This window comes from Trachinotus anak, unplaced genomic scaffold (genome assembly GCF_046630095.1).
Source record: "Trachinotus anak isolate AG129_WGS33_773 ecotype Australia unplaced genomic scaffold, CSIRO_AGI_Tana_v1 ptg000011l, whole genome shotgun sequence".
Taxonomy (NCBI): Eukaryota; Metazoa; Chordata; class Actinopteri; order Carangiformes; family Carangidae; genus Trachinotus; species Trachinotus anak.
The window spans coordinates 25,506,614-25,530,649 of record NW_027273862.1 but is presented as its reverse complement, the minus strand read 5'-3'; the positions used below and the strand labels follow the sequence as shown (position 1 = coordinate 25,530,649).

At 38.8% G+C, this 24,036-nt stretch overlaps 2 protein-coding genes across 19 annotated transcripts in view; one reads left to right on the top strand and one right to left on the bottom strand.

Annotated features, from left to right (window-relative positions):
- Positions 1-20,013, top strand: part of bbox1 (butyrobetaine (gamma), 2-oxoglutarate dioxygenase (gamma-butyrobetaine hydroxylase) 1) — a 29,170-nt gene extending 9,157 nt beyond the window's left edge. For all 3 annotated transcript variants that reach the window (XM_071489296.1, XM_071489295.1, XM_071489297.1), the window contains 5 exons: positions 13,886-14,084; positions 14,943-15,048; positions 15,205-15,401; positions 16,422-16,588; positions 17,884-20,013. In XM_071489296.1, coding sequence (XP_071345397.1) covers positions 13,886-14,084; positions 14,943-15,048; positions 15,205-15,401; positions 16,422-16,588; positions 17,884-18,044 — 830 coding nt within the window. In that variant the 3' untranslated portion in view covers positions 18,045-20,013. The remainder of the gene's footprint in view (positions 1-13,885; positions 14,085-14,942; positions 15,049-15,204; positions 15,402-16,421; positions 16,589-17,883) is intronic.
- A 52-nt stretch (positions 20,014-20,065) lies between these two features.
- Positions 20,066-24,036, bottom strand: part of madd (MAP-kinase activating death domain) — a 49,325-nt gene continuing 45,354 nt past the window's right edge. For all 16 annotated transcript variants that reach the window (XM_071489274.1, XM_071489275.1, XM_071489268.1 and 13 more), the window contains one exon: positions 20,066-23,047. Coding sequence is in view for 10 of the 16 variants with exons in the window: in XM_071489268.1 (XP_071345369.1) it covers positions 22,934-23,047 (114 nt within the window). In the remaining 6 variants the exon portion in view is untranslated. The remainder of the gene's footprint in view (positions 23,048-24,036) is intronic.

Here is a 24,036-nt window from a genome sequence, read left to right as displayed (position 1 = left end):
CCACACTGCTGTGGTCCTGCTTGGTAGCAGGGTCAGCCGCAGCCTGTGACAGTCTCTCAGATGTGTCTTCAGTTATTTCTTTTTTAAGTCTTTCCTTGTCAAGCTCTGTTCTGTTCAGCTTTTGTAGCTTCTGCCTGAATGTCTGTGTTTGGGAGATTAATTTCAGTCCTGTGTTCGTGTTTGTACTTTAAGATGTCAGCCTTATTTTACTGTTAATTGATCACTTTCAGCTGTATTGCAGCTGTGTTAAATTACTGCTGAAGCAAACCATACCTGTCTTGCTGTTGCAGCTTCAGATGAAAAGCTTTCCACTGGCAAACAAATGGGATTCCATTATTGTGACAAAGTTATAGGGAATGAAATATGTTTATCATTAGTTTAGTAGAGGTTCATTAGTGATATTATTTTTCAAATAAAAACCAGTTATGAATGTATTTGGTACTGTTTAGTCAGTGGATCAGTTTAAATATTGCAGGGAGGAGTAGTACAAACAGAGGCAGTCACAGAGAGCTGAAAAGAGCTGCAGGCGCGACAGGGTCTTAGTGTGGTTTGTGACTAGCACACCTCCAACGCATCATCAAGGTAAACAACTTTACCTTGCAGTGGAAAAACACTCACTATGCTAGTGCGACTAGACTGCTCATGGCTGTCCGCAGCATGGCTCGGCATAACTACATCCCCTACTGTGGAAATCCCCTGTACTGTGTGGAGGTACAGCTTCTGTACGTGCTCTTCAGGAATTTGTTCAACAAAAATACACTCAGTTCACAGTTTATTAGGAACTCAGCTCTGCAGTAAATCCTACCTTCATGAAGGTTATAATGTGTGGCTTATTTTTAAATTGTTCTAGGGAGGTGTTGATTCAACTTTATAATAATTTTGGAGGCTTTAGTTAGTGGTACTGTTGTACTGTATTGCATCATACAGACAAGTGTTTGTATTATTTTGTCCACGTTATGAATGAGGTAGCCTTAATAGTTAGGTGTATCTAAGAAAGTGGCCACTGAGTGTATGTTTCATATGTAATAGGGGATTTTTATGCAGAACATTAAGTTCAATTTATGATGTGCTTGAAAATTAGAATCTGCTCAACTCCTCTCAAATATATTTACCATATGTTTACACACATGAGGTCAGTGGTGTTACATTTGCATTTACTCATTTGGCAGACACTTTTATCCAAAGTGGTGTTGTGAGATATGACGTTGTACTGATAAAATTTGAAAATACACACATAATACAAACAAGGCTGGTAGTGATTGGACTGCACTGATCTGAAACTAATGATTCATTTGTAATTGATTACTCAGTAGTTGATGTCATAGTCAGGGAGGCGATATTTAACAGCAGGCTTTACCTTCAGCAGGCCAGCAAACTAGCTGGCCTGCTGAAGCTTGTCATGGAGACTTTCCATTCTGTGACCACATACCATTAGGAATGTCATATTTCACATTGCATACACATTTTTGTCATTAACAACAAAATCCCAAAATATATTAAGTATAAGTCTATCTCCATATCTCAGTCCAGTTCCCAAAAAATCTGTGTCAAATTTGAGCAGCTCATTCAGATTCTCAGTGACTTGACAGATTTCACAGTTTATTTTTCACATCCATAATATTAACATGTTCACTTCTGTCAATGTCATTTTGACTTTTTTATCAAAAACATCCATATGGTAACCCATTCACTGTTATTCATTGCAAAATACAAGATGACCTAAGTTTCATATTTTCCTTCTACTGAAACTGCATTGGAAATTTTTTGTGTACTTTCCTACATGACATCTAATGTCTGTTTTTAAGTCAGTATAACTTCAAGACTGTTACAGATTAACAGTAATTTCAGGATTTCATTATATCACTTTAATATTTTGAAGTCTAATCCTTTGCTGTTTAAACTCCTTTGTTGGTTAATGACAAAATGCAGAAATGACAATTGTGCAGTGTGTTTCTTTTATCAAGACATTTTTAACATTCACATATGTATGTGTTCTAACACATACATATTCAAATTGGTTCTGCTGACAACAGAAAGCCTTACCTGTAATGCACAACATCAAAAAAGTCTAAATCAGGATTGTTTGCCATTCTCAGAAAGAGGCAACTTAAAAAAGAATATATATTTTGCCAAATGCCAACAGCAGGAATTGAGCGGCTGTAAACAAAATGCTTGCTCACATCCATTAACATCTCTTCTCTTCTAACCTTTTCTTTGGAAAAAGATTTAAACATTTCTTTCGACACATTTTTTCTCTCTAACATAATGAGGTTGTTAAGGAACTCATTTTACAGTACATTTACAATGGCCCAAGTCAGTTTACAGTCTGCCAGACGGCAGAGGAGTAAGTTCAAATGTGGAACAAGGTAGTGGTACTTCAGTGGAGCGGGGGATGGACTGTAGTCGGATTGTGTACACACACGTGGTCCTGAAGGACCCACAGGGCTGAGCGGCTCCTGCTCTGTTCCAGACTGATTAAGTTTATGTGTGGACGTTAGTCTGTGTGTGTGTTTCAGAATTCCTCCATTCATGCTGAAGAATAAACAGATCCCCCTCATAGCAATTTACAGACAGTCATTTTGTAGTGTAGATTTGTTCAGCCACTCTCAGCACAGAGCCAGGAGCGGTCCTGGAAGACACTGCTAAGCTCATGCACCAAAACGCAATACAAGATGACGTGTGCGCACACACACACACTCTGGGTTTAATTATTTTCTCCTGAGCGCCAGTCTGAAATTCTTTGCACAGAAAAATACAGGAGAAGTCTGGACGCTCAAAAGATGGATGATGAACAGCTTTCACCTCTGAGGATTTTGCTCACATTCTCACTCCTCTCTTCTCCATGACGTTAACTCACTGAGGCATAGTCCACAGTTTGAATTTCTGTTTCCTTTTTTATGCAGGGCACCTAGACTTTATAGGCCCAAGTCTGCCAGTAAAAGTGTTCTCAGCAGTGAAAGTATAATGCACACAGGACACCATGAGGTCAATATGATAATTGGAGCTTTGGGGATATTATTCAGCCTGTATGATACCTCCTGTTTTTATGTTTGAAGTAATGTTTTTTTGTCTGCTTTTACCGTTTCTATGGAGTTGTGCAACTCAAACCGCAATATGTATTTCAGCTGTAGTTATTATTGGAGCAAGACATGGAACTAGTTCTCAAGGGCACTTATGTTATGAATAACAGTTTTTAATCCACGGTTAATACAGTCTCAAATATAGGAATCAACAAGGACACATTGAATTTATGCTTCTCACACATTTTAGAATAGTTTCTGATGGAGCAGGCACATATTTAAGTCAGCTTTAGGATCAAGTTTATTACTTTCCATCATTTTCTGATGTAAATTTTAGTTTTAATTTGATTTACATGTCGTTTTTTAGGTAGGTCTTTATTTTCATGTCTACTGCAGGGTATTTAATTTGTTAAAAAAAAAAAAAAAGAAGGGATTTGACAGCATCTTCAGTTTACTGTCTTTGCACATCTACTCCAGACAAAACTGAGCCGAGGAACAGTATGTCTGCACGTGAAACAGTGCAAGGCAGTGGAGCTTCTGGAAGGCTGACAGCTGTTTTAATGTGAGAGTCTCATTCAGACCCCCTTCTGCCTCTGCCATATGGAAAACTTACTTAAAGTGAGGGTCAAGAAAAGATCTCTGCATGTTCTTAACACAAGCTCACCAGTATTTCCTTCCTTGGGAGCGAACAAATCCCTGAGCCCATAGGCACATGTAACCAGGAATTTAAGCTCAAACTACTTGGTGTTCGAGACTGAGGAGTTTGTACAGACATTTTCTTACTAAATCTGTAATATCCCAACATACAGTTGTCATTTGGACACTACTTTAGTTTTTCTGGTAGAATTGTCATGTTTTTTGCAGAAGAACGGAGATTGTTGGAAACTGTGGCGTATCTTTGGGCCTGTCTTTGTTGTGGAATCTTAATTGAAATTTATTTTCAAAAGGCATAAACTACAAAAGGCCACACCAGTTCAGATTTGTTTTTTTTTTAGCCAGAGTAGTGAAGTGGACCCAAGGACGGCAGTGCCTGTTTGTTGACTCGTCAGTCAGTCCACCAATTTGGTCCAGACTGAAATATCTCTAAAACTATTGGATAGACTGCCATGAAATTTTGTACGAACATTCATGGTCCCCAGAGAATATGTCCATCTGACATTGGTGATCCCCAGATTATTCATCTAGCAGTTTTTATCAAACACCTACTTCGCTGTCTGCTTTTAAACAAGTATTTATATCTCATTCGTAGATGTCTTCAGACCTTTGGAATTCACACGTGCCATTTTCTTGCTGGCAAGTGCACTTTGAACCTTTCACGTAAGTTGAATGAGTGATGATTTTGAATTGCTCTTAGGAACAGCAAAAGCCTATGTCACTCACATCCTTATCTGCAATGACTCTTCCTTTCACCGATAAATCTGTCAGTGATTTACTCAGACGGCTGCCAGATGCTTTTAATATTTGAAGCATGTCATCATCTCGGGCCTCCCATTTTGCGCTTGTCATGTTTATTTAGTTGGGGTGGGAATCATGACTAATTTCATGTCACTGATATTTAAGAGACAGATGTGAAGCAGGTTAAATGGATTTTTCAAAAAAGTAAAAATATGCCCAGACACATGGATTACAGCTTTTTCCTCACACGTATCCACCACATCACATTAGTATTTTGTAAATGTTGTCAGTCCTGTTTCCAAAATGCCTTGCAACCATTCTCAAAATCAGTACACTGTTTGAATTGCTCACCCTCGACAAGGCATAATGACATGTCATTTTTATAACAAGTTGAGTCATTTGCTTGGCTCACTTAGAATTATTGCATGAAGTTGTACTAACAGAATTAAGTGCCACTGCTTGGCTGTCTTTGGACAGCCTTCGTTTCTCATTCCTTTTTGCTCTGAAGGTGTAGGTTTGATGTGGTTTTTACGTTTCATTTCTCATGTGGAGTTGAGAAATGAAAGTGCTTAAAAATGTTTGCTTCGGTTTATTATAATAATTTGCAGATTGTTTTTGTTCCAGCTGTTCTTTCACTTGATGGCTAATTTTATATTTTAGTAGCAGAACAAAATTTCATCCTGTGTTTCCAGGTCATACAAAAAGATGTAGAGTATGACAAAGTGTAGGACCACACACCCTAAAATACAAACACCTCAGTTTATTTTAGTACAAAGAACACACATTCACTATTACATCAGTGTTCACCTTAATAAGTATGAGTTTTTATTTGTGAGCGAAGTTAATTGTATTTTATAGTGTGTTGTGGTAAAATCTCTTGTACCTGAGGTCACCATACTTTAAACTCATCAGTGTGATATGTAGCTGTTGTCATCAGTTGTGGTACTGTGTGGGTGCATACTTTGTGGTTTGGTCTACATCAAGGCCATGTTTCTGAAGGCCACACCTGAAGGTTTTTGCTCCAGATCTAAATACCTGATTGAGTTAAGGTCACATGTAAATATATGTTGCTATGAACTGAATAAGAAATGTAACAGAGAGAGAGTCTAATACACGGAGCTCTTAATAAGTGAAAATATATATGTAAAATATATCAAAGATTACCCTGTAACACTCACTGACTCACTGGAACAATGTTCACTGCAGTCAGCCAACTGTTTTCAGCACATGGCCTTCATCAGGGTTTTTTACAGAATGAGTAATACCAAATACACGCCACAAAATGGCTGATTCTTATCCAATTATCCAGTCAGGACTAGACACATATGCTCTGTCCCAATTCAGGAGCTGGATCCTCTTGAGTCTTTTATTTGTGGACTGAATATGTCAGAATAGGCCTGTAACATCTCAAGTTCTCATCCAATAAATGAAGCCCTCTTGTTCCCAGATTTGTAAGGTGCAATTGTTGCATCCTTTGCAGTACACGGTATGCCATTATCTACTGCTGTCAATCGTGATTTGAAGTGAAGCATTGCAACTCATACTCTAAACCAGAAGGAAATGGAGTGCAATCTTCAGATAATATCCTCCCTTTTGGGAAAGAGGTGCAGGTTTGCCTCACCTTCAGTCTTTCATGAGGATGTAGCCCACAAAATAAGCCTATCCAATGAATAACTACACAGAAAAAGTTACAAATAGTAAAGTATTTTAAAGCTTAGGAAACATCAAAAGGAGTATACTAGACAGATTTTGTGGAATTTATTGTAAAATTTCAAGACAGTGTGATTGACAGAAAACTGTGATGCTAGAGGTGCAATGAGATTTCTCTCCCTGTAACAGCTGTCCTACCAAAAAGATCCCTCGTCACCAGTCAGCCAAAAATGTGAAAAATTACTAATCTTCAACTGTAGATTGTCAAAAAACCCCTGGCACTTCACCTTGTCTTTACCTCAACTATCTGGTCTTAATCAATCTTTGCAGTATGATGATCTCTGTGAAGCTGTCAGCAGTCTGACATAGACCATACATGCCCTAAATACATGGTGGAAAATATTCCCCAGCAATGTCTACTCATAGAAGACTGTGGCACTGTTTGTGGTATTTGGTAATACATTTTGTTTCCAGTATTGACAGATTATCTCTAGCAGGCTTGACAAGTGTAATACTTCTGCCTTGTTGACCCAAAACATCATAACTCAGTTAATGTTGATCCAGTACTTTTTACAGAGTTTTACAGATTTTAAGTTTGTGTCTCTAGAACAAGCTTTTTATTATTTTAGAGTTCAGGAAGAAATTGTTTTTTGCAGCAGTTTTAAGATCAAATTATAATTTCTGCCCATGTTCATGAGGGCCTTTGCTTAATTCTTTGTGGGTGGAAAATTAATGACCAGGAGCTGTTGGCACATCTGCCTATGCAGACACCCAATATGTCAACACAACCATCTGCACATTTGCAAAATGGCGGTATCTTTAAATATATACATAGCACCTTAATTTTACTTTTTTTACATATTAACTTCTGCATTTTACTTTGAAGTGGTCTCACAACATTTTACTGCCTACATTTCATTTGCAAAAAGCTGATCTGCATACAGTATATGTGCTAAAAATTAAAGTGTGATCAGTTTGACTGGTTTTCTGTGAGGTTCTCTTGACAGTAGTTTGTGCTAGTTTTTAATTGAGCTTGTTTCCTGTTTTGAATACCTACAGTATATGCATAAATTAGGATTCCATTTGAATGGGGACAGTTATTGTAAACTTTGTGACAGATTAGTTAGGGGCTCTCCTAAACAGTCTCACTTGAGTTTGGAGTTTTCTCCATTAAGTCTGCTGACTGATTCTATAACCATGCCAAGTAGCAGCTGATTTGTCAATTCCCTGTCTGGCTGGTGTTTCCTCTTTGCCATCTGGTCTGAATTTATACTTTATGTCATCACTCGTCAGTTGACAGGAATGCTCCTGGAAATATAGCTGCGGAGGTCCATCAATGGAAAAACTTGAATGTTCTTCCAAACCTGACCGTCACTTTCAACGTCATGTGCAGCTTCAGCAGAACTGACTTTCCAAACACGTGCTCCTCTGCACGTGTACACGCTGTGTTATCAACCTGAAAGGAATTTCAGGAATCCAAACTGTCAACTACAACTTCAGTGTTTTCGTTGTCAAAAATTAGCTTTCATCATTGTGCAGTGTGCAATAATGGACCGCTGAGGGCTCTAGCAACTCAGACTTGTCAGAAATAACAGTGGTCAGCCAAACATTTCACACATCAGGCCTCTCTTTCCACAAATCTAGAAATTGTCCCATTCTCAACAGATTTCACTATTTTCATCCACACACAGTTTATATTTCACTGTGTGTTTTTGCAATTCTTCCTCACATCAACTGTATTTGGGTCCAGTCACTTTCCTTTGTCATGTCTGTTGAAATTTCAGCACCTTTACATCAGACTTAATGGAAAGCTTGGTGATTATAATGATTGGCTTCTTGGGTAAGCCAGACCTGCTTGGCACTTCAAATAATACTGAAAGCAGCATTAGTATAAGTTGGCAAAAAAGAACATAATTTGTCAAACTACCACAAGGTTCAGTAGAACTTTGGGAACCTGAACTTGCTGATGGAAAAAGAGTTGAGTTTGGATTCGTGTGTGGAGGGCCTGCAGCTCTCTGGTGAGAAAACACTGCTGACTCTGTCTACGCCAAACTGTGAATGCAGAGGTTGGCTGCCCTGTCTTCCAGGTCTGTTTCATAAATAAAGACGTGTTTGTCAAATTAATAAGGGTTGAGTGAGTTTCTTGCAGCTCCACTGATAGACAAACACACATTATGGACATCGTGTAAACACAAACATACATGCTAATTGGTGACTGGAAGATACCTGTAACAGGGGATTTTTCAAATATCTGGATTAATTGCTCTCTAAGAATATAAATATATATTTAAACTTCTGATAATTTAAAACCTTTATGAAGATCTGCGTTGACTCCAGATGAAACAAAAAGTCTCATGATAAATATCTTTGGCAAACGCTGGATTTGGCTGATAAGTGAAATTTTACATTTGGTAATATAGTTACGAATAACAATGAGCTCCCAAACATGCAGCCATTCCCTCTTAATAACTGGGAATGTGGTTACTCAGGCTAATTTACCTCAGTGAGTTGTGTGACAAATTATCACTAATGAATGAACAGCATGTTGGCAGTATGGTAATGTAATGGGTGCTATGTCTTCTCAAGACCACTAATCATTAGTCACTTTGTACTTGCAGCTGTTTACAAGCTGAGTTGAGGGTGAAAAACCTGGGTTGATAACAAGAGTTGGTAGTCTGTATTCACTTAGACATTCATTTAACAGAGACAGAATGACGTGAATGATTTATTACTTACTGTGAATAATGAGGAAGTCAGTCAAAGGATGCTTTATTTAGAGGTGGAGGTATGAAGTATTCAGATTGTTTACTTCAGTAAAAGTTGTGGTACGGTTACAAGTAAAATTGAAAATGTCACGTAAGAAGTTTTTAAATATTCTTAGCAAAATGTATTTTATAGTATCAAAAGTAAAAGTACTCATAATGCCCAACAATAGCTCTTTGTGAGTGTTGTATTGTTGTGTAGTAGATTACTGGATTATTATTACTGATGCATTAATATGTGAGTAGCATTCTACTGTTACAATTGACACAAATTTTAATCTGATAGCTACTGTTGGGTAGTTGGATGGATGGACTTTATTAATCCTAAATTGAAAATGTCTTGTGTTACAGCAGCTGAGTAGAAAATAAAAAAAATAACACATCGAATAACAAAACAGAATAAAATATAGCTCAATATCCATAATAGAACAGTAAACACAACAAATGACAAAATAGATAAAATGGTTCAATATCTTTAATAGAAAAATAAACACAGTGAAGCGCAAAAAAAAAACTAGGAAAGAAAAGCAAAATAAAATGCATCATATTTTAGAAGATCATATGTTTTGTGTGTAAAATCTTATTTGCAGTGCAACTAGTAACTGCAGCTGTGAAATACATGTAATGGAATAAACACTGTAATATTTCACTCTGAACTGTGGTGCAGCAGAACTCTTAAATAGCATGAAAAGGAAACACTCAGATCTGATATTAAGCACGCTACTTGAGTTAATGTATTTGGTTTTATTGTTCCTGAGAAATCAACACAGTATCCAGGAATGTGATATCTAGGGACCAAATTGCTGCTTAACTAGGGCAATCTTACTCTGTTTTATTTCAGTAAAATCTCTAAAATGTGCTCTTAGTATAAACAGCGGCTTTAATGTAATTTATAAAGCATATTCTTTCTGAGAAAGGTTGCTTTATGCCCATGTGGCTCTGAGCCCCTCCCCTGTGCATTCCATAGACGGCCCGTTGAAGTGAGCTGATCCGAGCTCTGTGATAAAACTTCACCAAGTCAAAACAAAAGCTCTCTGGGTAACTGCAGTGATTGAAGCAGAGCTTTGAAGGCGCTCCCAGCTGCAGAGGAGAGTGACGCAGCCCTCCAAGCTTAAACAGAGCACAGTGAGGGGAGAGCCAAACTGCCATGAGCTGCCTGACAGCCACAGGAGCCATGGCTTCAGGTTTCCTCATCTGGAAAAGCCACTGTAAGAGACCACAACTGAGTGGGGAAACAGGGAAGGGGATTATGCACATATACTATCTTGTCAGACAGTCAGAGGTGTCCCTTCTTGCACATGCCAGCTCAGTCCTTCCTGTAAAAACCACAGTGATTTTATACAAATGAGCACACATCAGAAACTCAAGGCTGTCTCAGTCTGATGCTCCCTTGCTGTGTTTTTTATTTTTTATTTTTTATTTTGTCTTGGACACAAATACTTAAAAGAACACACATGCAAATTCTGACATGGTATCCCTCTTAACCACAGCTGGGAACTATGCAAGAGAGAGTGTGATTGATTTCTCAGTGGTGCTGCAGACGCACATGTCTTTCCAGAAGAAAAAAAGGAGTGATGAATTTGCCTCTGGTGAATTAGAGTGTTACGTGTTGGACAACTTTAAAACCAGAGCATTGTGGGCTCAGCCTGATCTGGACCCACAAGCCCAGGTTTACTGCTGCAGGACACTGAAGTCTACATAAGAGCATGTCAGTCCTCAGTACTATAGTTCTCTATACTTTCACTTTCTCCATCTTTCAGTCATTTTCTACTGTGTTTTCCAGCTCATTTCCTTCTTTGCACATCTGTAATGACTTAACACAAGCACAGACAGTCTTAAGGCATTAAACCCTGCCCACGATTAGTCAGTTTTTTCTGTCACAGATAGTCTACTCCTCAGAAAGTCCCCCAAAACTCTGCAGTGATGGAAGAAGGATTCAGATCATTTAGTTGAAGCAGTTTGAATGAAAATATTTCTATTTTAACAATGGATCAATAGCTCCTTGTATCAGAAAGTTGTAGTGATGAAGCTGTAGACAGTTATCACCTGACTCTGCAGTTCTTCAGAGCTTCTTATCTCTATCATCTTTTAGTTCAGTGTTTTGTTTTTCCAGCCCAGAACTCACCGTTCTCCTCTCTGTCTCTTGTCAGTTGTCAGAAAAAGTTCTGAAAACTTCATGTACACTATCAAACAGCAGACAGGCAACGTTACTGACTGAGCTGGTGAACATAGTGGAGCATTTAGCAGCTAGAAAAAAAATATTTCTCTGAGCAGCTGATGGAGAGCAAAACAGAGCTAAATGGAGAGTGAATACTGGACTTAAATTTACCAGGTCAACATAAACATGACTCCAAACCCACAATAACAATTTTTGTTTAGCAAATTTAGCACATTATCACCCTAAAAAGCTGATTTGATGATCTACACACTGAGTGATATGGAGCAACATTAGCATTTATTCTGGTGAGTGTTAAGTCCAATATTCAGTCTACTTTTAGCTCTGATTTTGGTCTCTACCCACTCCTGACATATCCGCCTTAAAGCTGTAAAACTAAAACAATAAAATAAAAAATAGATGCTAGTAGACTTCATAGAGCTGAGCGGGCTGTGGGTTCGTCACTACAAGCCTGCCCTTTTCACATTATACAGTCATTAGATCTATTGTTAATGTAAAGATATCAGTTATAGTAGTATGAATCTATAGAACAACAGTATTATCACGTCAAATGTGACAGTATTGATTGAGCCAAATGACCCCTTTATATTAATATATATTATATTACAGGATGATTATTAATGTGTAACATTTAAGCAGCATTTTATGGTCCAGGTAGTTTAATCTAAAACCATAGATTAGATTTCATATATAGATATGTTTTAAATGTAAATTTTATTCTGTGAAATAATTTTAGCTGACATAATGGCAGTGTAGTAACGAGCACAATATTTCCCTCTGAAATAAAGTAGACGTACTGAACATTACTGAAAACTTTAGCATAGCACTTGAATAAATGTACTTTCCACCATGTTTTATCTGTTCTAAATCTGATCAGATTTGTTTCTGCAACAGTTCAATAACTAGCCCCTTATTTGTTCTCTAATCTGCAGCCAGTGTGAGCTGAGAGACAAAAAAAAAAACTTCCTCATTATTCTTTCTCATTGAAGATCTGTGTTCAGTCTTCCCAGTGAAAAACAAGCACATGTGAGCAGATGATTACATGATTAGAAGGCAGATATTCATGCAAAGTTCTCATCTTTTGTTCGACCCCTGCCGCCAACTGTGAACTCACTTGACAGCAGCGAACGTGATGAGTTTTCTAAATAACTCTAAGCTGAACGGCAGCCAGGATTGCACAGCTGATGTATATGCACAGTGTGACCAAAGCCGTAGCCTCTTTGTCATGGGTGACATACTAAACCGTGGAGCTGAAACACCACTGTGCCTGTACAAGACATCCAGGTCTGGTTTCACAAGAGTAATTGTAACATTCAGGTTTGACCTTAGCCCCAGTTTCTCATTCTCAGCCATTGTTTCCCTCCATCCTCTTAACAAGTTTTAACAAGCGGGGGGTTCTTGACCCTTTGAACTGTGCAGCCAGATACTCATTATTTGTGACAACAGCCTGGAGGGAGGTCTGTGAGTCACGATGATCACTGTGTTTCTGACTGATGTTGCATCTGGTGTGTTTTGTGCCTCCCTGCCGTCCCGCTTTAAAAAATTTATAATTTAAAAAAATAAATAAAATGCACTGAAACTCCACATCACCGGTTAAAATCTGCTTGTTGCATCTGTAAATCTTTATGGCCTTCAGAGTCAACAGTCGCATTTTCTTTTATAGTTTCAGACACTTTAGATGATGATAAATTATGCATGATATTAAGCAAGCTCGCCTTGTGTGTCCATCGCCTGTGAGCTGTAGCCTTGTAATCTGTTTGTGATGCAGCCATTTGGAAAGTTGTTTTTGAAATTGGAAGGTACTGAAAAGAGACATGAGGAGGAGCCACAAAACATCAGACAGGTACACACTCTCCTCAGTTAAACCTTCCCCCTTCCTGCAAATGTACTTAGCAGCTGTTTCTGTAGAAGTCACTGGAGAGAGACTCCATGGAAAAAGGAGTCGAGCCAGCTGGGTGGAGAGCAGTGGGAGGATTTTTTCCACTTCTGTCTGTCTGATGGAGACGTGCTGATTTTTCTCTGTGAGCTATTCATCTTGAAGTGTGCAGAGCATCGCATGCAGTGGCAAGCTGCAATGTTTATAGATGAAGTGGGCTTTAAAAAGCAGGCATCCAGTAATAGACTTGTAAATTTATTGTTTCCTTTTATGGAGCAAAACAAGTCTGGAAACTTGCAGCTACACACTGATAATGTGTCATATTTAATAAAAAGTGTGCGTTCACACTTAACTTAATTTCCTTTACCTCTAGCACATCAGAGAGCATTTTCCACACGTTGTTTGACATTCTTCACATCACTTCAGGGGAAAAAGAAATGTTCTAAAGGTTAGCAATGTGTAGGGAATGGCCATGCTCTGTAGCTCATCCCTGCTGCACACCTGGACACCATCTTTATCAGTCGATCCAAACAACTGGATAAAGTCGACACAAACATTAGTGTCTTTGTTGGATAATTCTCAATGGTATCCATCTGTGGCTGTCATTTATGCTTGCACAAGATCCTGCCAACATCCTCAATAAAACATTTGAGATTTATTTATGTTGCATGGAGCGCATTAAAAAAAAGGAACACGCATGTTCTCGCTCAACAAGATCAGGCAGGTTTATAAGAGATAATGAGGTGAAGAAAAAACAAATGTGACATCTGATAAAGTTGCTTTGCTGCAGACCGGTTCTGTTTGTGTTGCACCGGTGTTTGTTTAACAGAGCAGCTACATGTCAGGACGAAGATGCGCTGTCGTGAAAAAGCTTCATGTTAGCCTATTGCAGACACAGCTTATTTCCCGCCAGACAAACAAAAATAAACTACCGTACTGCATGTATGTTTGTAAAATTCAGCTACAATAAAATGACATTTCTTCCATGTCCTCTTTCTGATTTCAGAGCGTTACTATTGGGACTCCAAACTGCGCATTCCCACTGCTGACTACCAGGAAGTCCTCCATGATGATAAGGCAGCACTGGCCTGGCTGTTGGCCCTGCGTCGTGTTGGCATCGTCTACCTGAGGGGGGCTCCGGCAGAGCAAGGCCAAGTGGCCAGACTCGCAGAGAGGATTGGTTATCTCAGGCTGACATTTTATGGGTAAGACTGCATGACGTGCATCTATTTTTCTTCAGTCATCCTCAGCCAGGCCACTGTTTAATAATCTGACTCCCCACTAAATCTTGAGCTGTTGAATTTTCCACTGATCATATTTTAGCTGGAGCAGAGCCTGGGGAGCTTTATTAGTAAAAATTAGACACAAAAGATCTTTATTTACATGTCTTTTCCAGGCAGAGAAGCAGGGCAGCCAGATTTTTTGAAGATTCTCACTTTACCATATTAATGTTTAGGAAAATGTGCCCACCAGTCAATTATCTGTAGCTTGGATTCATTTAGCTCCATGGAGAAGCTTGGAGAGTGTCTGCTGGCTCTTTCATCACACCAGAGTTCATCCCTTTGACTTATTGCAGTGCTGATTACTTGAGGAATCTCAAGTGAATGAAAACAACCTAAAAGCATTCCAGCTTTTTTAAGCTAGGAATTACCTGGTGCACTCAGTCAGAACAGAGGTTTGGAGCGTAAAGCTTTTCCACTGCCAGGGGATGAGCTCATGCTTGTGGAAGTAAAGAGACTGCCGACTGAAACCGAGGGCCTGCCATCAGAGAAATTCAACTGTTTTACGAGTCGGGCATCCAAACGAGGCATGCAAACAGAACATGGAAGATAACTTTACCTCATTAGTGCTTGACTCCTGCTGCATCTCAATGAAGTATCTACTTCAGAGGCAACAGCCTAAGCATTCCTGTGAAGCTGCACAGTTTCCCCTCAGGGATCCCTGCAAAGTTCATCTCATCTCATCCTTTTCTCCACACAGCCTAATAGTTGCTGATGATCTTCTAAAGCCAAAGTTAAATAATTAACGTGGGGTTCATTAATGAATGTTATCTTTGTCCTCAGGCACACATGGCAGGTCCAGGACAAACACATGGCAAACAACGTAGCCTACACGTCAGGAAGGCTTAGTCACCATACAGACTACCCTGCATTGCACTTTGCACCTGGAGTGAGTAAAATCTGACTTCTGTGGACTATTTAGAGGGTTAAACTGCACTAAACAGATATGGTTTTCACTTATGAATGTTTGTGCTGTTGGTAAAAGTTTGTTTAGACTGTTGGCTCTAATATCATTACAGTATCATAACATGTGGGCCTGTTTTAGGTGCAGTTTCTGCACTGCATAAACCAGGCCATGGAAGGAGGGGAGAGCGAGGTGGTGGACGGCTTCCACATGGCCGAGCAGCTGCAGAGAGAAGACCCAGAGGCCTTCCAGACACTCACCTCGCTCCACGTGGACTTCACCGACACGGGGATGGACTACTGCGATTTCATGCTGCAGTCCAAGAAATGCATCATAGAGTAAGTGAAGATGGGCTGTCAGATCACATCCTCACACATACGCACTCATTGACATTTATCAAGCAAAGATTCAGAACTTGCAAACATGAAAATGACAAGTATTTCAAAAAAGACGTAGTGTTTATCTCACCAGTGTGTGAGGTTACGTGAGTGTGATTTGAAATGGGACACTGCCATCTGCTGTTCAGAAGTATTATGTGCACAGATAATCTCCATGGACTCTAAAGTCATGTGGAAAGCCTTCACATAAGAGTGTTATGGCTGCATAATAATATTCATTGTGTTGGAATGAGATGTTTCAAAACCACAGTAGAAAGGATGTTATTTAATCAATATGTCTGATAAATAAATGAGGCCTTTCAAATCATTTCCGGGTACAATCACTGGATCCAATGAATATTTTCATAATTGATGAAGCTAATAATTATTTTCTTGATGAATTGATGAATAATAAAATTTCCGAAAACAGTGAAAAATGTCTGTCAAATTTGTCAGTGCCCTAGGTGAAGTCGTCAGATTGCTTGTTTTGTCTGACTAATAGTTCAATATTCAAAGATATTTAAGTTGCAGTTATGTATCTAAGAAAAAAGCAGCACAGTGGAGATGCTGTAACTAGAGAACAAAGATGTGCTGATAAGTTTATTAATCGATTTACTAATTAATCCATTAACAGAAATAAAATCAGCAGAAATTTTAATAATGATTTACTTCATTTAAATTTGTTTCAAATATAAATGTGTAAAACTTTCTTGTTTGATCTTCTCAAATGCTGGTTTCCATAGTCTTCTATATTAACTGAATAGCTGGATTTAGGATTATTGGTCGGACAATAAAACATTTGAAGACGTGACCTCGGGCTTTTGGATCATTTATAATTTTTTTCAGAAATATTAAACACTCCAAACCCAGATTATACCAAATTAATCCCTAATGAAAAATAATCACTTGTTAATCATTTTAACTCTAAAACTCATGATTCATGTTAGTTTGACATTGAACTTCACTTGTCTCTGTGAGCAGCGTTGACCGTGAGGGCCGAGTTGCGAGGATAAACTACAACAACGCCACCAGAGATTCGGTGCTGGACCTCCCCCTGCACCAGGTTCAGCCCTTCTACAGAGCACTGAAGGCCTTTGTGGATATCCTGAACCGACCAGAGAATGTGGTCACCTACAGAATGGAGCCAGGTCAGTGTACACTTCTCAAAACTCTACAAATATAACAAGTATAACAGGATTTATCTGTAAATCCACATAATCACAGTTAGAGTCTTATAAGGCTTTATTTGTACAAAATTTTGATTCAGGGGATGAATGACATTGAGATCGATGGAAGGACGAGAAAAAAAGATGAAAAATGTTAGCGAGGTTCTCAGAGAGAAGGATCTACAATGATGTACAGCATTATTTTTATCATCAAGGTCACAATGACACCAGAGATGTTAGTGTCATCTCTGTCACATTTCTAGACCAAATCAAATTGCTCAAGTCTGGTATAACCTCTCAAAATAATCACTCAAAAAAGGATCTGTAGCATCAAGTGACAGACATGAATGATATAGTATAAGTCATTTAGGTCATGAAGTTGTAGCAGGTTGGAGCTGTTAGTAGAGCGACAGCGTTTGACAGCATCCATCCTGATGGCGTGTCCTCCAGGTTACTTTTATGGTTCAGTATGCTTCAAACAAAACTTTTCTACTTGTCGGACAACTACCTGTCAAGGAAAAAGTGAGCAGTGTTGCCAGATTGGAGGCAACTGCACAATTACTTTCTACATTTACTTTGACGGGTAAAAAGTGATTTAAGCAGGTTGTTATAATTTGGGCTATTATTTCTTCCAATCATTACAGTGTCAAAGAAAAGTTGGACCATATTCCAGAGGGTCTCAAACTGTCAAGCCAGACAGACACTGTGTGGATTCAGTCACCTGACTTGACCAAATTTCTGCCTGATTGTTTGTCAATTGCCATCAATTATCTAACTGGACTGATGTATGTCTGCAGTCAAATCTGAACATGCTGACACGATACACGCTTTTAGATTCAGTGAGACTTACACAACTTTTTAAGTTTTCTTCAGTCTCAGGGTATTTTATTGATAGTTGTCGGTACATCCAGTGCTGCATAGCAAACAGGAAGTGCTAGTGAATTCAATTTACTTAATTTTCCAAAATGTAGATATATTTAAAAAAAAAAAAAAAAGTTCCTCATGTTGGATTTCTCCACATGTTGAAGGGAGGAGGCTGTCACGAGAGAAGTCAACCAGGATCAGTGTTTTCAATCAACTCATAGAGCTAATGCTACCGTAATTAGCTAGCCTCCACATTCAGACAGAAGGCATCATACCAATGATTCTGCAGCAGACCCTGACCTCTGAATGAAGTGGGATGAATCACAAAATAAAATGTACTGAGACAGACCTAGTATCCAGTGAAATGTACCTCATTCTGTCACATCTGATCTTTAGGTGTTGTTGTGTTTCAGGAGACTTAGTGACCTTTGATAACTGGCGCCTGCTGCACGGACGGAAGAGCTACATTAGCAGACCAGACAGGTTGCGACACCTGGAGGGCGCCTACCTGGACTGGGATGAAGTCATGTCTCGCCTCCGGATACTCCGCAGCAGCGTCCATGGGAATATGTGAGCACCGGAAACAGAGCCAAATTTAAAAAGGTAGCTTTACAGCCTTTGGAGAGAATCTAAATAATGCCAGGTGGCTAAAAAACTATGAGTTAAATTAAATGTTGCTTTTAAAAACGCTGAGATGACAGAGGGCAACGTGCAAAGACGCTGAAATCTCTGACATCAGGTCAAGAGCTGAATCTCTGACAATAATTGAGTTAGGGTGCTTTCCTGTAAGTTTAAATGATCACAGCAAATTTTCAAACATGTACCAGTGCAACACTACAATGCAAAGATGAAAAAAATTGGTCATAGTGACTAGTGACAAAAAGGTTTTTATAAACTTAAATTTGACTGAAAGGTTCTATACATTGTCCTGGGTTCCCCACAATAAGATCATGATATTAATTATTAATTTCTAAGTTTTATAAACTAACTTATCATTCCTGGCTCTCTGGTTTAAAATTTGGTGCAAGACATCCTGGCTGTTCTGAAATCACTCCCAATTTACTGGATTATATTTGTTGCCAGTCAATTTGTCCAATATCAAATTCCAGTTTATTGCTTACTATATAGTAAACATATCAACCAGCTGAGCATCTATCACTTTATGTAGAGTGATTTCTGACACAGCCTCCATGTTAACTGTGTCATAACACTTACACTTTCTACATTGAAGCTTTACTCCTTCTTGCCTGCTAGAGTTTCTTGCTACCTCTACTTTTGACTCCTGTGCCTCTACACATAGGTTCTGATGTCCTTGATTTTCCCTTCATTCTGTAAAAGTACAGTCTGAATGAAAAATTGTCTTAAGTACAGTAGCTGCTCTACAGGTAGCAGTATGAAGTTATTGCAGTTGTAAATTTAAAGGGTCAGTTCAACCAAATTACAAAGACATATACTGTATGTACATCTCTACTTCACCCTAGTGGCCAAACACAGATTTGGTTTTATCTGCTAAGGTTTTGAGAGAAACCTTGTGAAACTACATTTTTCCAAATCTGGATATTTTTAAATGTTTTAGACAAAGTAAAGATAAGTTCTGTTTATAAAATTATTCTGCTTCTTGTGCTAGGTAAATCATGTAAAAACATAGGCTGGATTTCAGGTAATGCTATTTATCTTGACCTATAAAAAGTTATTATGGTGGTTTTCAGATGAGAGCAATAACACACTCTTGAAGCTCCTGCTAGTGCCTGAATGTGATTAGGGTGGATAGATTCAAGTGTGGTGCACAAAGGATTGACATTTCCTGAAAAGGGAAAAAAAAAAAAAAAAATGACAGTGACTTCTGTGGATTATGCAGAGTAACCGTAACTTTTTCTACAAAGATGCTATTGTGCCATTTTTCTGTGTTCTGAGCAGCACACATTAAATGTATTTCACCTCCACTCGACTGGGATGTGGGCAGAAGTTTCAGAGAAAAGTACTTTTTTTGTGATTGAGGTAAACTGATCCCTTAAAAACCCACAAACTGTTAATGATCTTATTAAACAGCATAGTTACTTGATGTTTCAATATGGCCAGTTTTTGACTGATGTGTTCTCAAGCTGCTAGAGACTGACGAGTCCTGCGTGCTCACTGCTGTTACTGTGGAAAGAATTTTGGTCTCACATTTTTCCTGTAGCCAAAGAGCCCAGACAATCTTTTTCAGTATAACCCTACCACTTTATTTGATGCATTTAATGCATTTTTATGTACATATTTACACTTGCTAATGTAACCCTAGGAAAAAAACAACATGGTGGCTAAAACAATCAGGTGAAGTCTGATTAGGCATTCAGAGTCAAGCCTACCAGTTGTGGGTTTGATGGTTCATCCTCTGTAGCAGCTTGAACCTTTGCTTTGGTCGACTTTGTATTTTGCACATTTAATAATGTGTCTTTGTTCCTTCATCCAGTCTTAATACTTACAGATGCAAACATGCATATGTAGAACTGGCATTTCACTCAATTGTTGAACCACTTGCTAAAATAAACCTTTAAAGCCTCCACTTGTTTACACATTTTATTTCCCTCATATGGACAATGAACTGCACTGAACTTCATTTGGGACAACTTTATTATATTGCCAAAGCTGTACATATTCTATAAATACCTTTTCAAATACTGGAATACTTACACCTGGCATCTCATTTCTTTTTTTCCTTCTCATTACAGCAGCTGGCTAGTTCAATGACAAGAGATGAGTTGTAATAATCCAGTTTTAAAAAAATAAAAAATAAAAAAAAAAATTGTCCTTTTAACTTGAGCAGAAAGAGCTGTGTCCCATTCCCACACCAAATTTTGGAGAAGCCTCAGATCGAGCTCTGTGTTACTCATGAATGGAACAGCCTCTTCTGACTATCCTACTGATTATTTTCCTTTGCACAGTTAAGTTACTAAAAATACAAGCATGTCAAAATCAAAATAAAACATCTTCCAGTGATATAGCTGTACCGATATATTGCTGATCTGGAGAAACAGTTCACCATATGAACGCACGTGCACGTACAAACACACACACACACTCTTGCTGTGAAAGTTAATGGGGCCAGCAATGGGACCAGGTTCAGTTGTGTACTATCACGGAACAGATACAACATTAAGACTTGGTGTTCTCCTCGGGGATCAGAGGACCACAGCTGTAGGCTTCAACGCGTCTGAACGGCAAATCAACAATTAATCACATGGTGGAAAACTGTTGCTGTGAGTTTTCTGTTTTTTAACTTTTGTTTAACCCCAATCAGTGATGTAAAAACAGATGTCTGTCTCTGGCTGCTTGGTCACAGAATAAGGTGTTTCTCCGATGTGAATATTTGCTGGGGTTTTTGTTTGTTTGTTTTCTACGCTAGTTTATTGACGATCGGACAAAAAACAAGCAATTTGAACAAATCAAGTTAAATTGAGAAATTATAAAGAGTATTTTAAACCATTTTCTGACCAAACAATGAATCGTTAGTTGCGGCTCTAGTGTGACCACAGGAGTCATTGTTGCATGGATGCAATCACACTTTGTACAAGTTGCTGCTGTTGTTGTTATTCAGTCTTTAGAATGATTTAAAAAAAAAAAAAAAAAAAGCCAAGTGACTTGAACTATCAGGATGCTGCATATTGTGGATGCTTTTGAGTTAACAACTGAAACCAGATGCAACAGTTTACAGCTAGTTTTAAACTCACTGGAGTCAATGACTTGTGTTAAAATTGATTTTATTTTGATAAATGCCAGCAATGGAAGCCTTAGAGATGTTTTGCTACTGGTTTGTTGTTAGTACCACAGCTGTGGACAATAGCTCCGACTCAGCAGGTTGTGATTATGGCAAAACAATGGGACATGAATGTGGCAAAAGTCCGTGTCCCTGACCATAATTGGATGCAGCAAAAAAAATCCAGCTACAGCTCAACAAATATAGATCTTAGAACTGTTCAAAAAATGTGAGTCGCTGACCTGTTTTAAAGACTGAATAACATGAACAACAACCTCTTGTAGAAATATGACAGCAGCTCCTGTGGTTACACATGGCACACTATGATGTGCCACCGGTTTGAATCATGTGTGTTTGGTTTTCACTTTGGCACAACAATGGCAGATTCCACTTATCACGACTTCAATCTAAACAGTGCGCTAACAGCATCGCTAACAATTCAGACTATCAAAACGCTGAAATTCAAATGAAAAACGTACAGTTAGAAGCTGTTACCTCAACATCACCGCCACCTGCTGTTGCTTAAAACACCTGCTGTGACATCACTGATTGGGGGTGTGGCCTGAGTGCGAAACGCTCCAAAAAGTTTACATCCATAGAGAGCAACAGTTGTTTGTTTTTTTCTCCCTCATGTGATTTGGAGTTGATTAACCTGTAAAAGACAAACTTTAAACAGTCAAATCGCACTGAATCATCATATTCACATCAATCAAAATGTAAAAAAAGAAAAAGAAAAAGTTCTTTCTTACATTCTTTACTCTGTGAAAGCCAGTTAACTCAAGAAAACCTGGCTCTGGCAATGGCTAACTACTTATTAAGTATTGCACATCTAGCAAATGAACAATATGTAACACCTTTTCAGAGAAATGTACAGTCAATATATGTATATATTAAATAAATACTATATATAGAAATATATATATATAATATTTATTTTTCATCCTCATAGTAACATGCAATTGATAACAGCAGACCACAGACAAGAAATGTTACAGTAGAACTAGAACAGTAATTCAGCCCGGCAGGCTGAGCTAGGGCAAGAGAACACGTCTGAGAACACTCACATTATTTTAGGGCTCAAACACCTTTAAGAAGCGTTTACATGCGGTGCTCTGGTGCAGTGTACAGTAGCATTTTCAGTATGGGACGTCCTGCACTACAAGAGGGTCTCTTGGTTTTTTCACCAGTTTCAACTGGACAGACTGGACTTTTACAGTAACCACATAATCACAGAATAACTCACACAGTCGTACGGAGACAGGAGGGGAGGGGGGTGGGTAAGCTATTCTGTAGTGAATGTCAAGGCTGTGCACGGGACCTGCATGCACTCTGTGCCTCGGGGCTATCCCTCACGTCTCCTATCAGTAAAAACAGTTGGATCTTTGCAGAGGGAACAATAGAGGAGAAGGGCTTAAGTGGAGTTGATTCTCCCCAGTAAAGGAGCAGGCAAACATTTAGCTAGTTGGTATGGTCATCAGGACGACAGCGATGAGGGGGCTGGAAGTATTTACACGACATCACAGACCAAACACGTCTACACAATAAGATCTAAAAGGGCTCTCAGGCTTGTATATACAGGAGGAGGGAGCAGGAACTGTGTGCTTAGAATAAAGTTAGGGATTGTCAGAAGTCTGTGGTTTTAGAGCTGAGATGCCATTTCAAGTAGAGAGGCACGCCAAGGACAGGGGCAGGGGAGGGGGGAAGGGAGGGAGGGTGCGGAGTGTAGACTAGCTAGGAAGGGGCCTTGGTGACAGAATCTTGGGTTTTCCTTCCGCCTCCTTCCCCTTCACTGCCGCCACGTAGGAGAAAAGGCAGAGGACCGAGTAACAGATCTGATGTGCCTGCAGAGGGGAAAAATAGCTGTGAGGAGAAGAGACTATCCCAGGTGTGAGGTTACATCTGTGTGGAGTTAAAAATAACAAAGAACAAAGCTACACAACAGGGTCCTCTCAGTCCACACGCTGTAGGAATACAGACCGTTACATCCTTCATTATTAAAAAGGTACCCTGTGGAGTTTCTGAGCACTAACACTCTGGAGGGGGTCCCTCGTCACTGGCATCATGACACACATGTCCACCGCTGGGAGCAACGTGTCGACAAATTCAGCTGTCAGGTAAACATGGATATAAACAATACACGATTTAAAAACCTTTAAAAAACTGGCTCTGCACTTGTTTTAATGAAAAAGAACGCATTGGACACATTTGTTATACATCAAAGATACACAGTGTGTTGTGTTCGTGAGTAACACTAAATGTAAACATAACTTTTGTTTACAAGAAAACTCCACAGGGCACCTTTAATTTTTGTTCTCCTCGTGCGTTATTCTTCTGAGAGCCAAAATCCTAAGTTTCTGATTTGCCTAAAACCCACCAATCGACCAGTGCACTGGAATTTCTGGTAACTTTTTACTGGTGAGTAAATTTCACTTTCTTTCCAAATAATCTCTGATAAATTTCCTGGAAGGAACCATGTTGTTTGGTACTAATTACAGGTAAAACAGAGTGATCAGTTGGTGCACTTCCAATGGTTTATAAATGCTGAGCTAGCACAACCATGAGACTTTTACTCAGACGAACATGTAGAAGTATGTTTTACATACATCTGAAGAACAAAGTTCCCAATAATAAACGAATGACTAATAAATCTCCACTGCGGTTTAAATGGAGCAATTTCTGTAATGGAAAATTATCTGGTAATCAGTAATAAACAGCACAACTAATTAAACTAAATAAAATAACTACATGGTTCTTTCCAGGAAACTTAGAATAAACTAATAGGAAATAAAAAACCTGTGAAATAAATCGTTTAAACCGAATTTCAAGTATT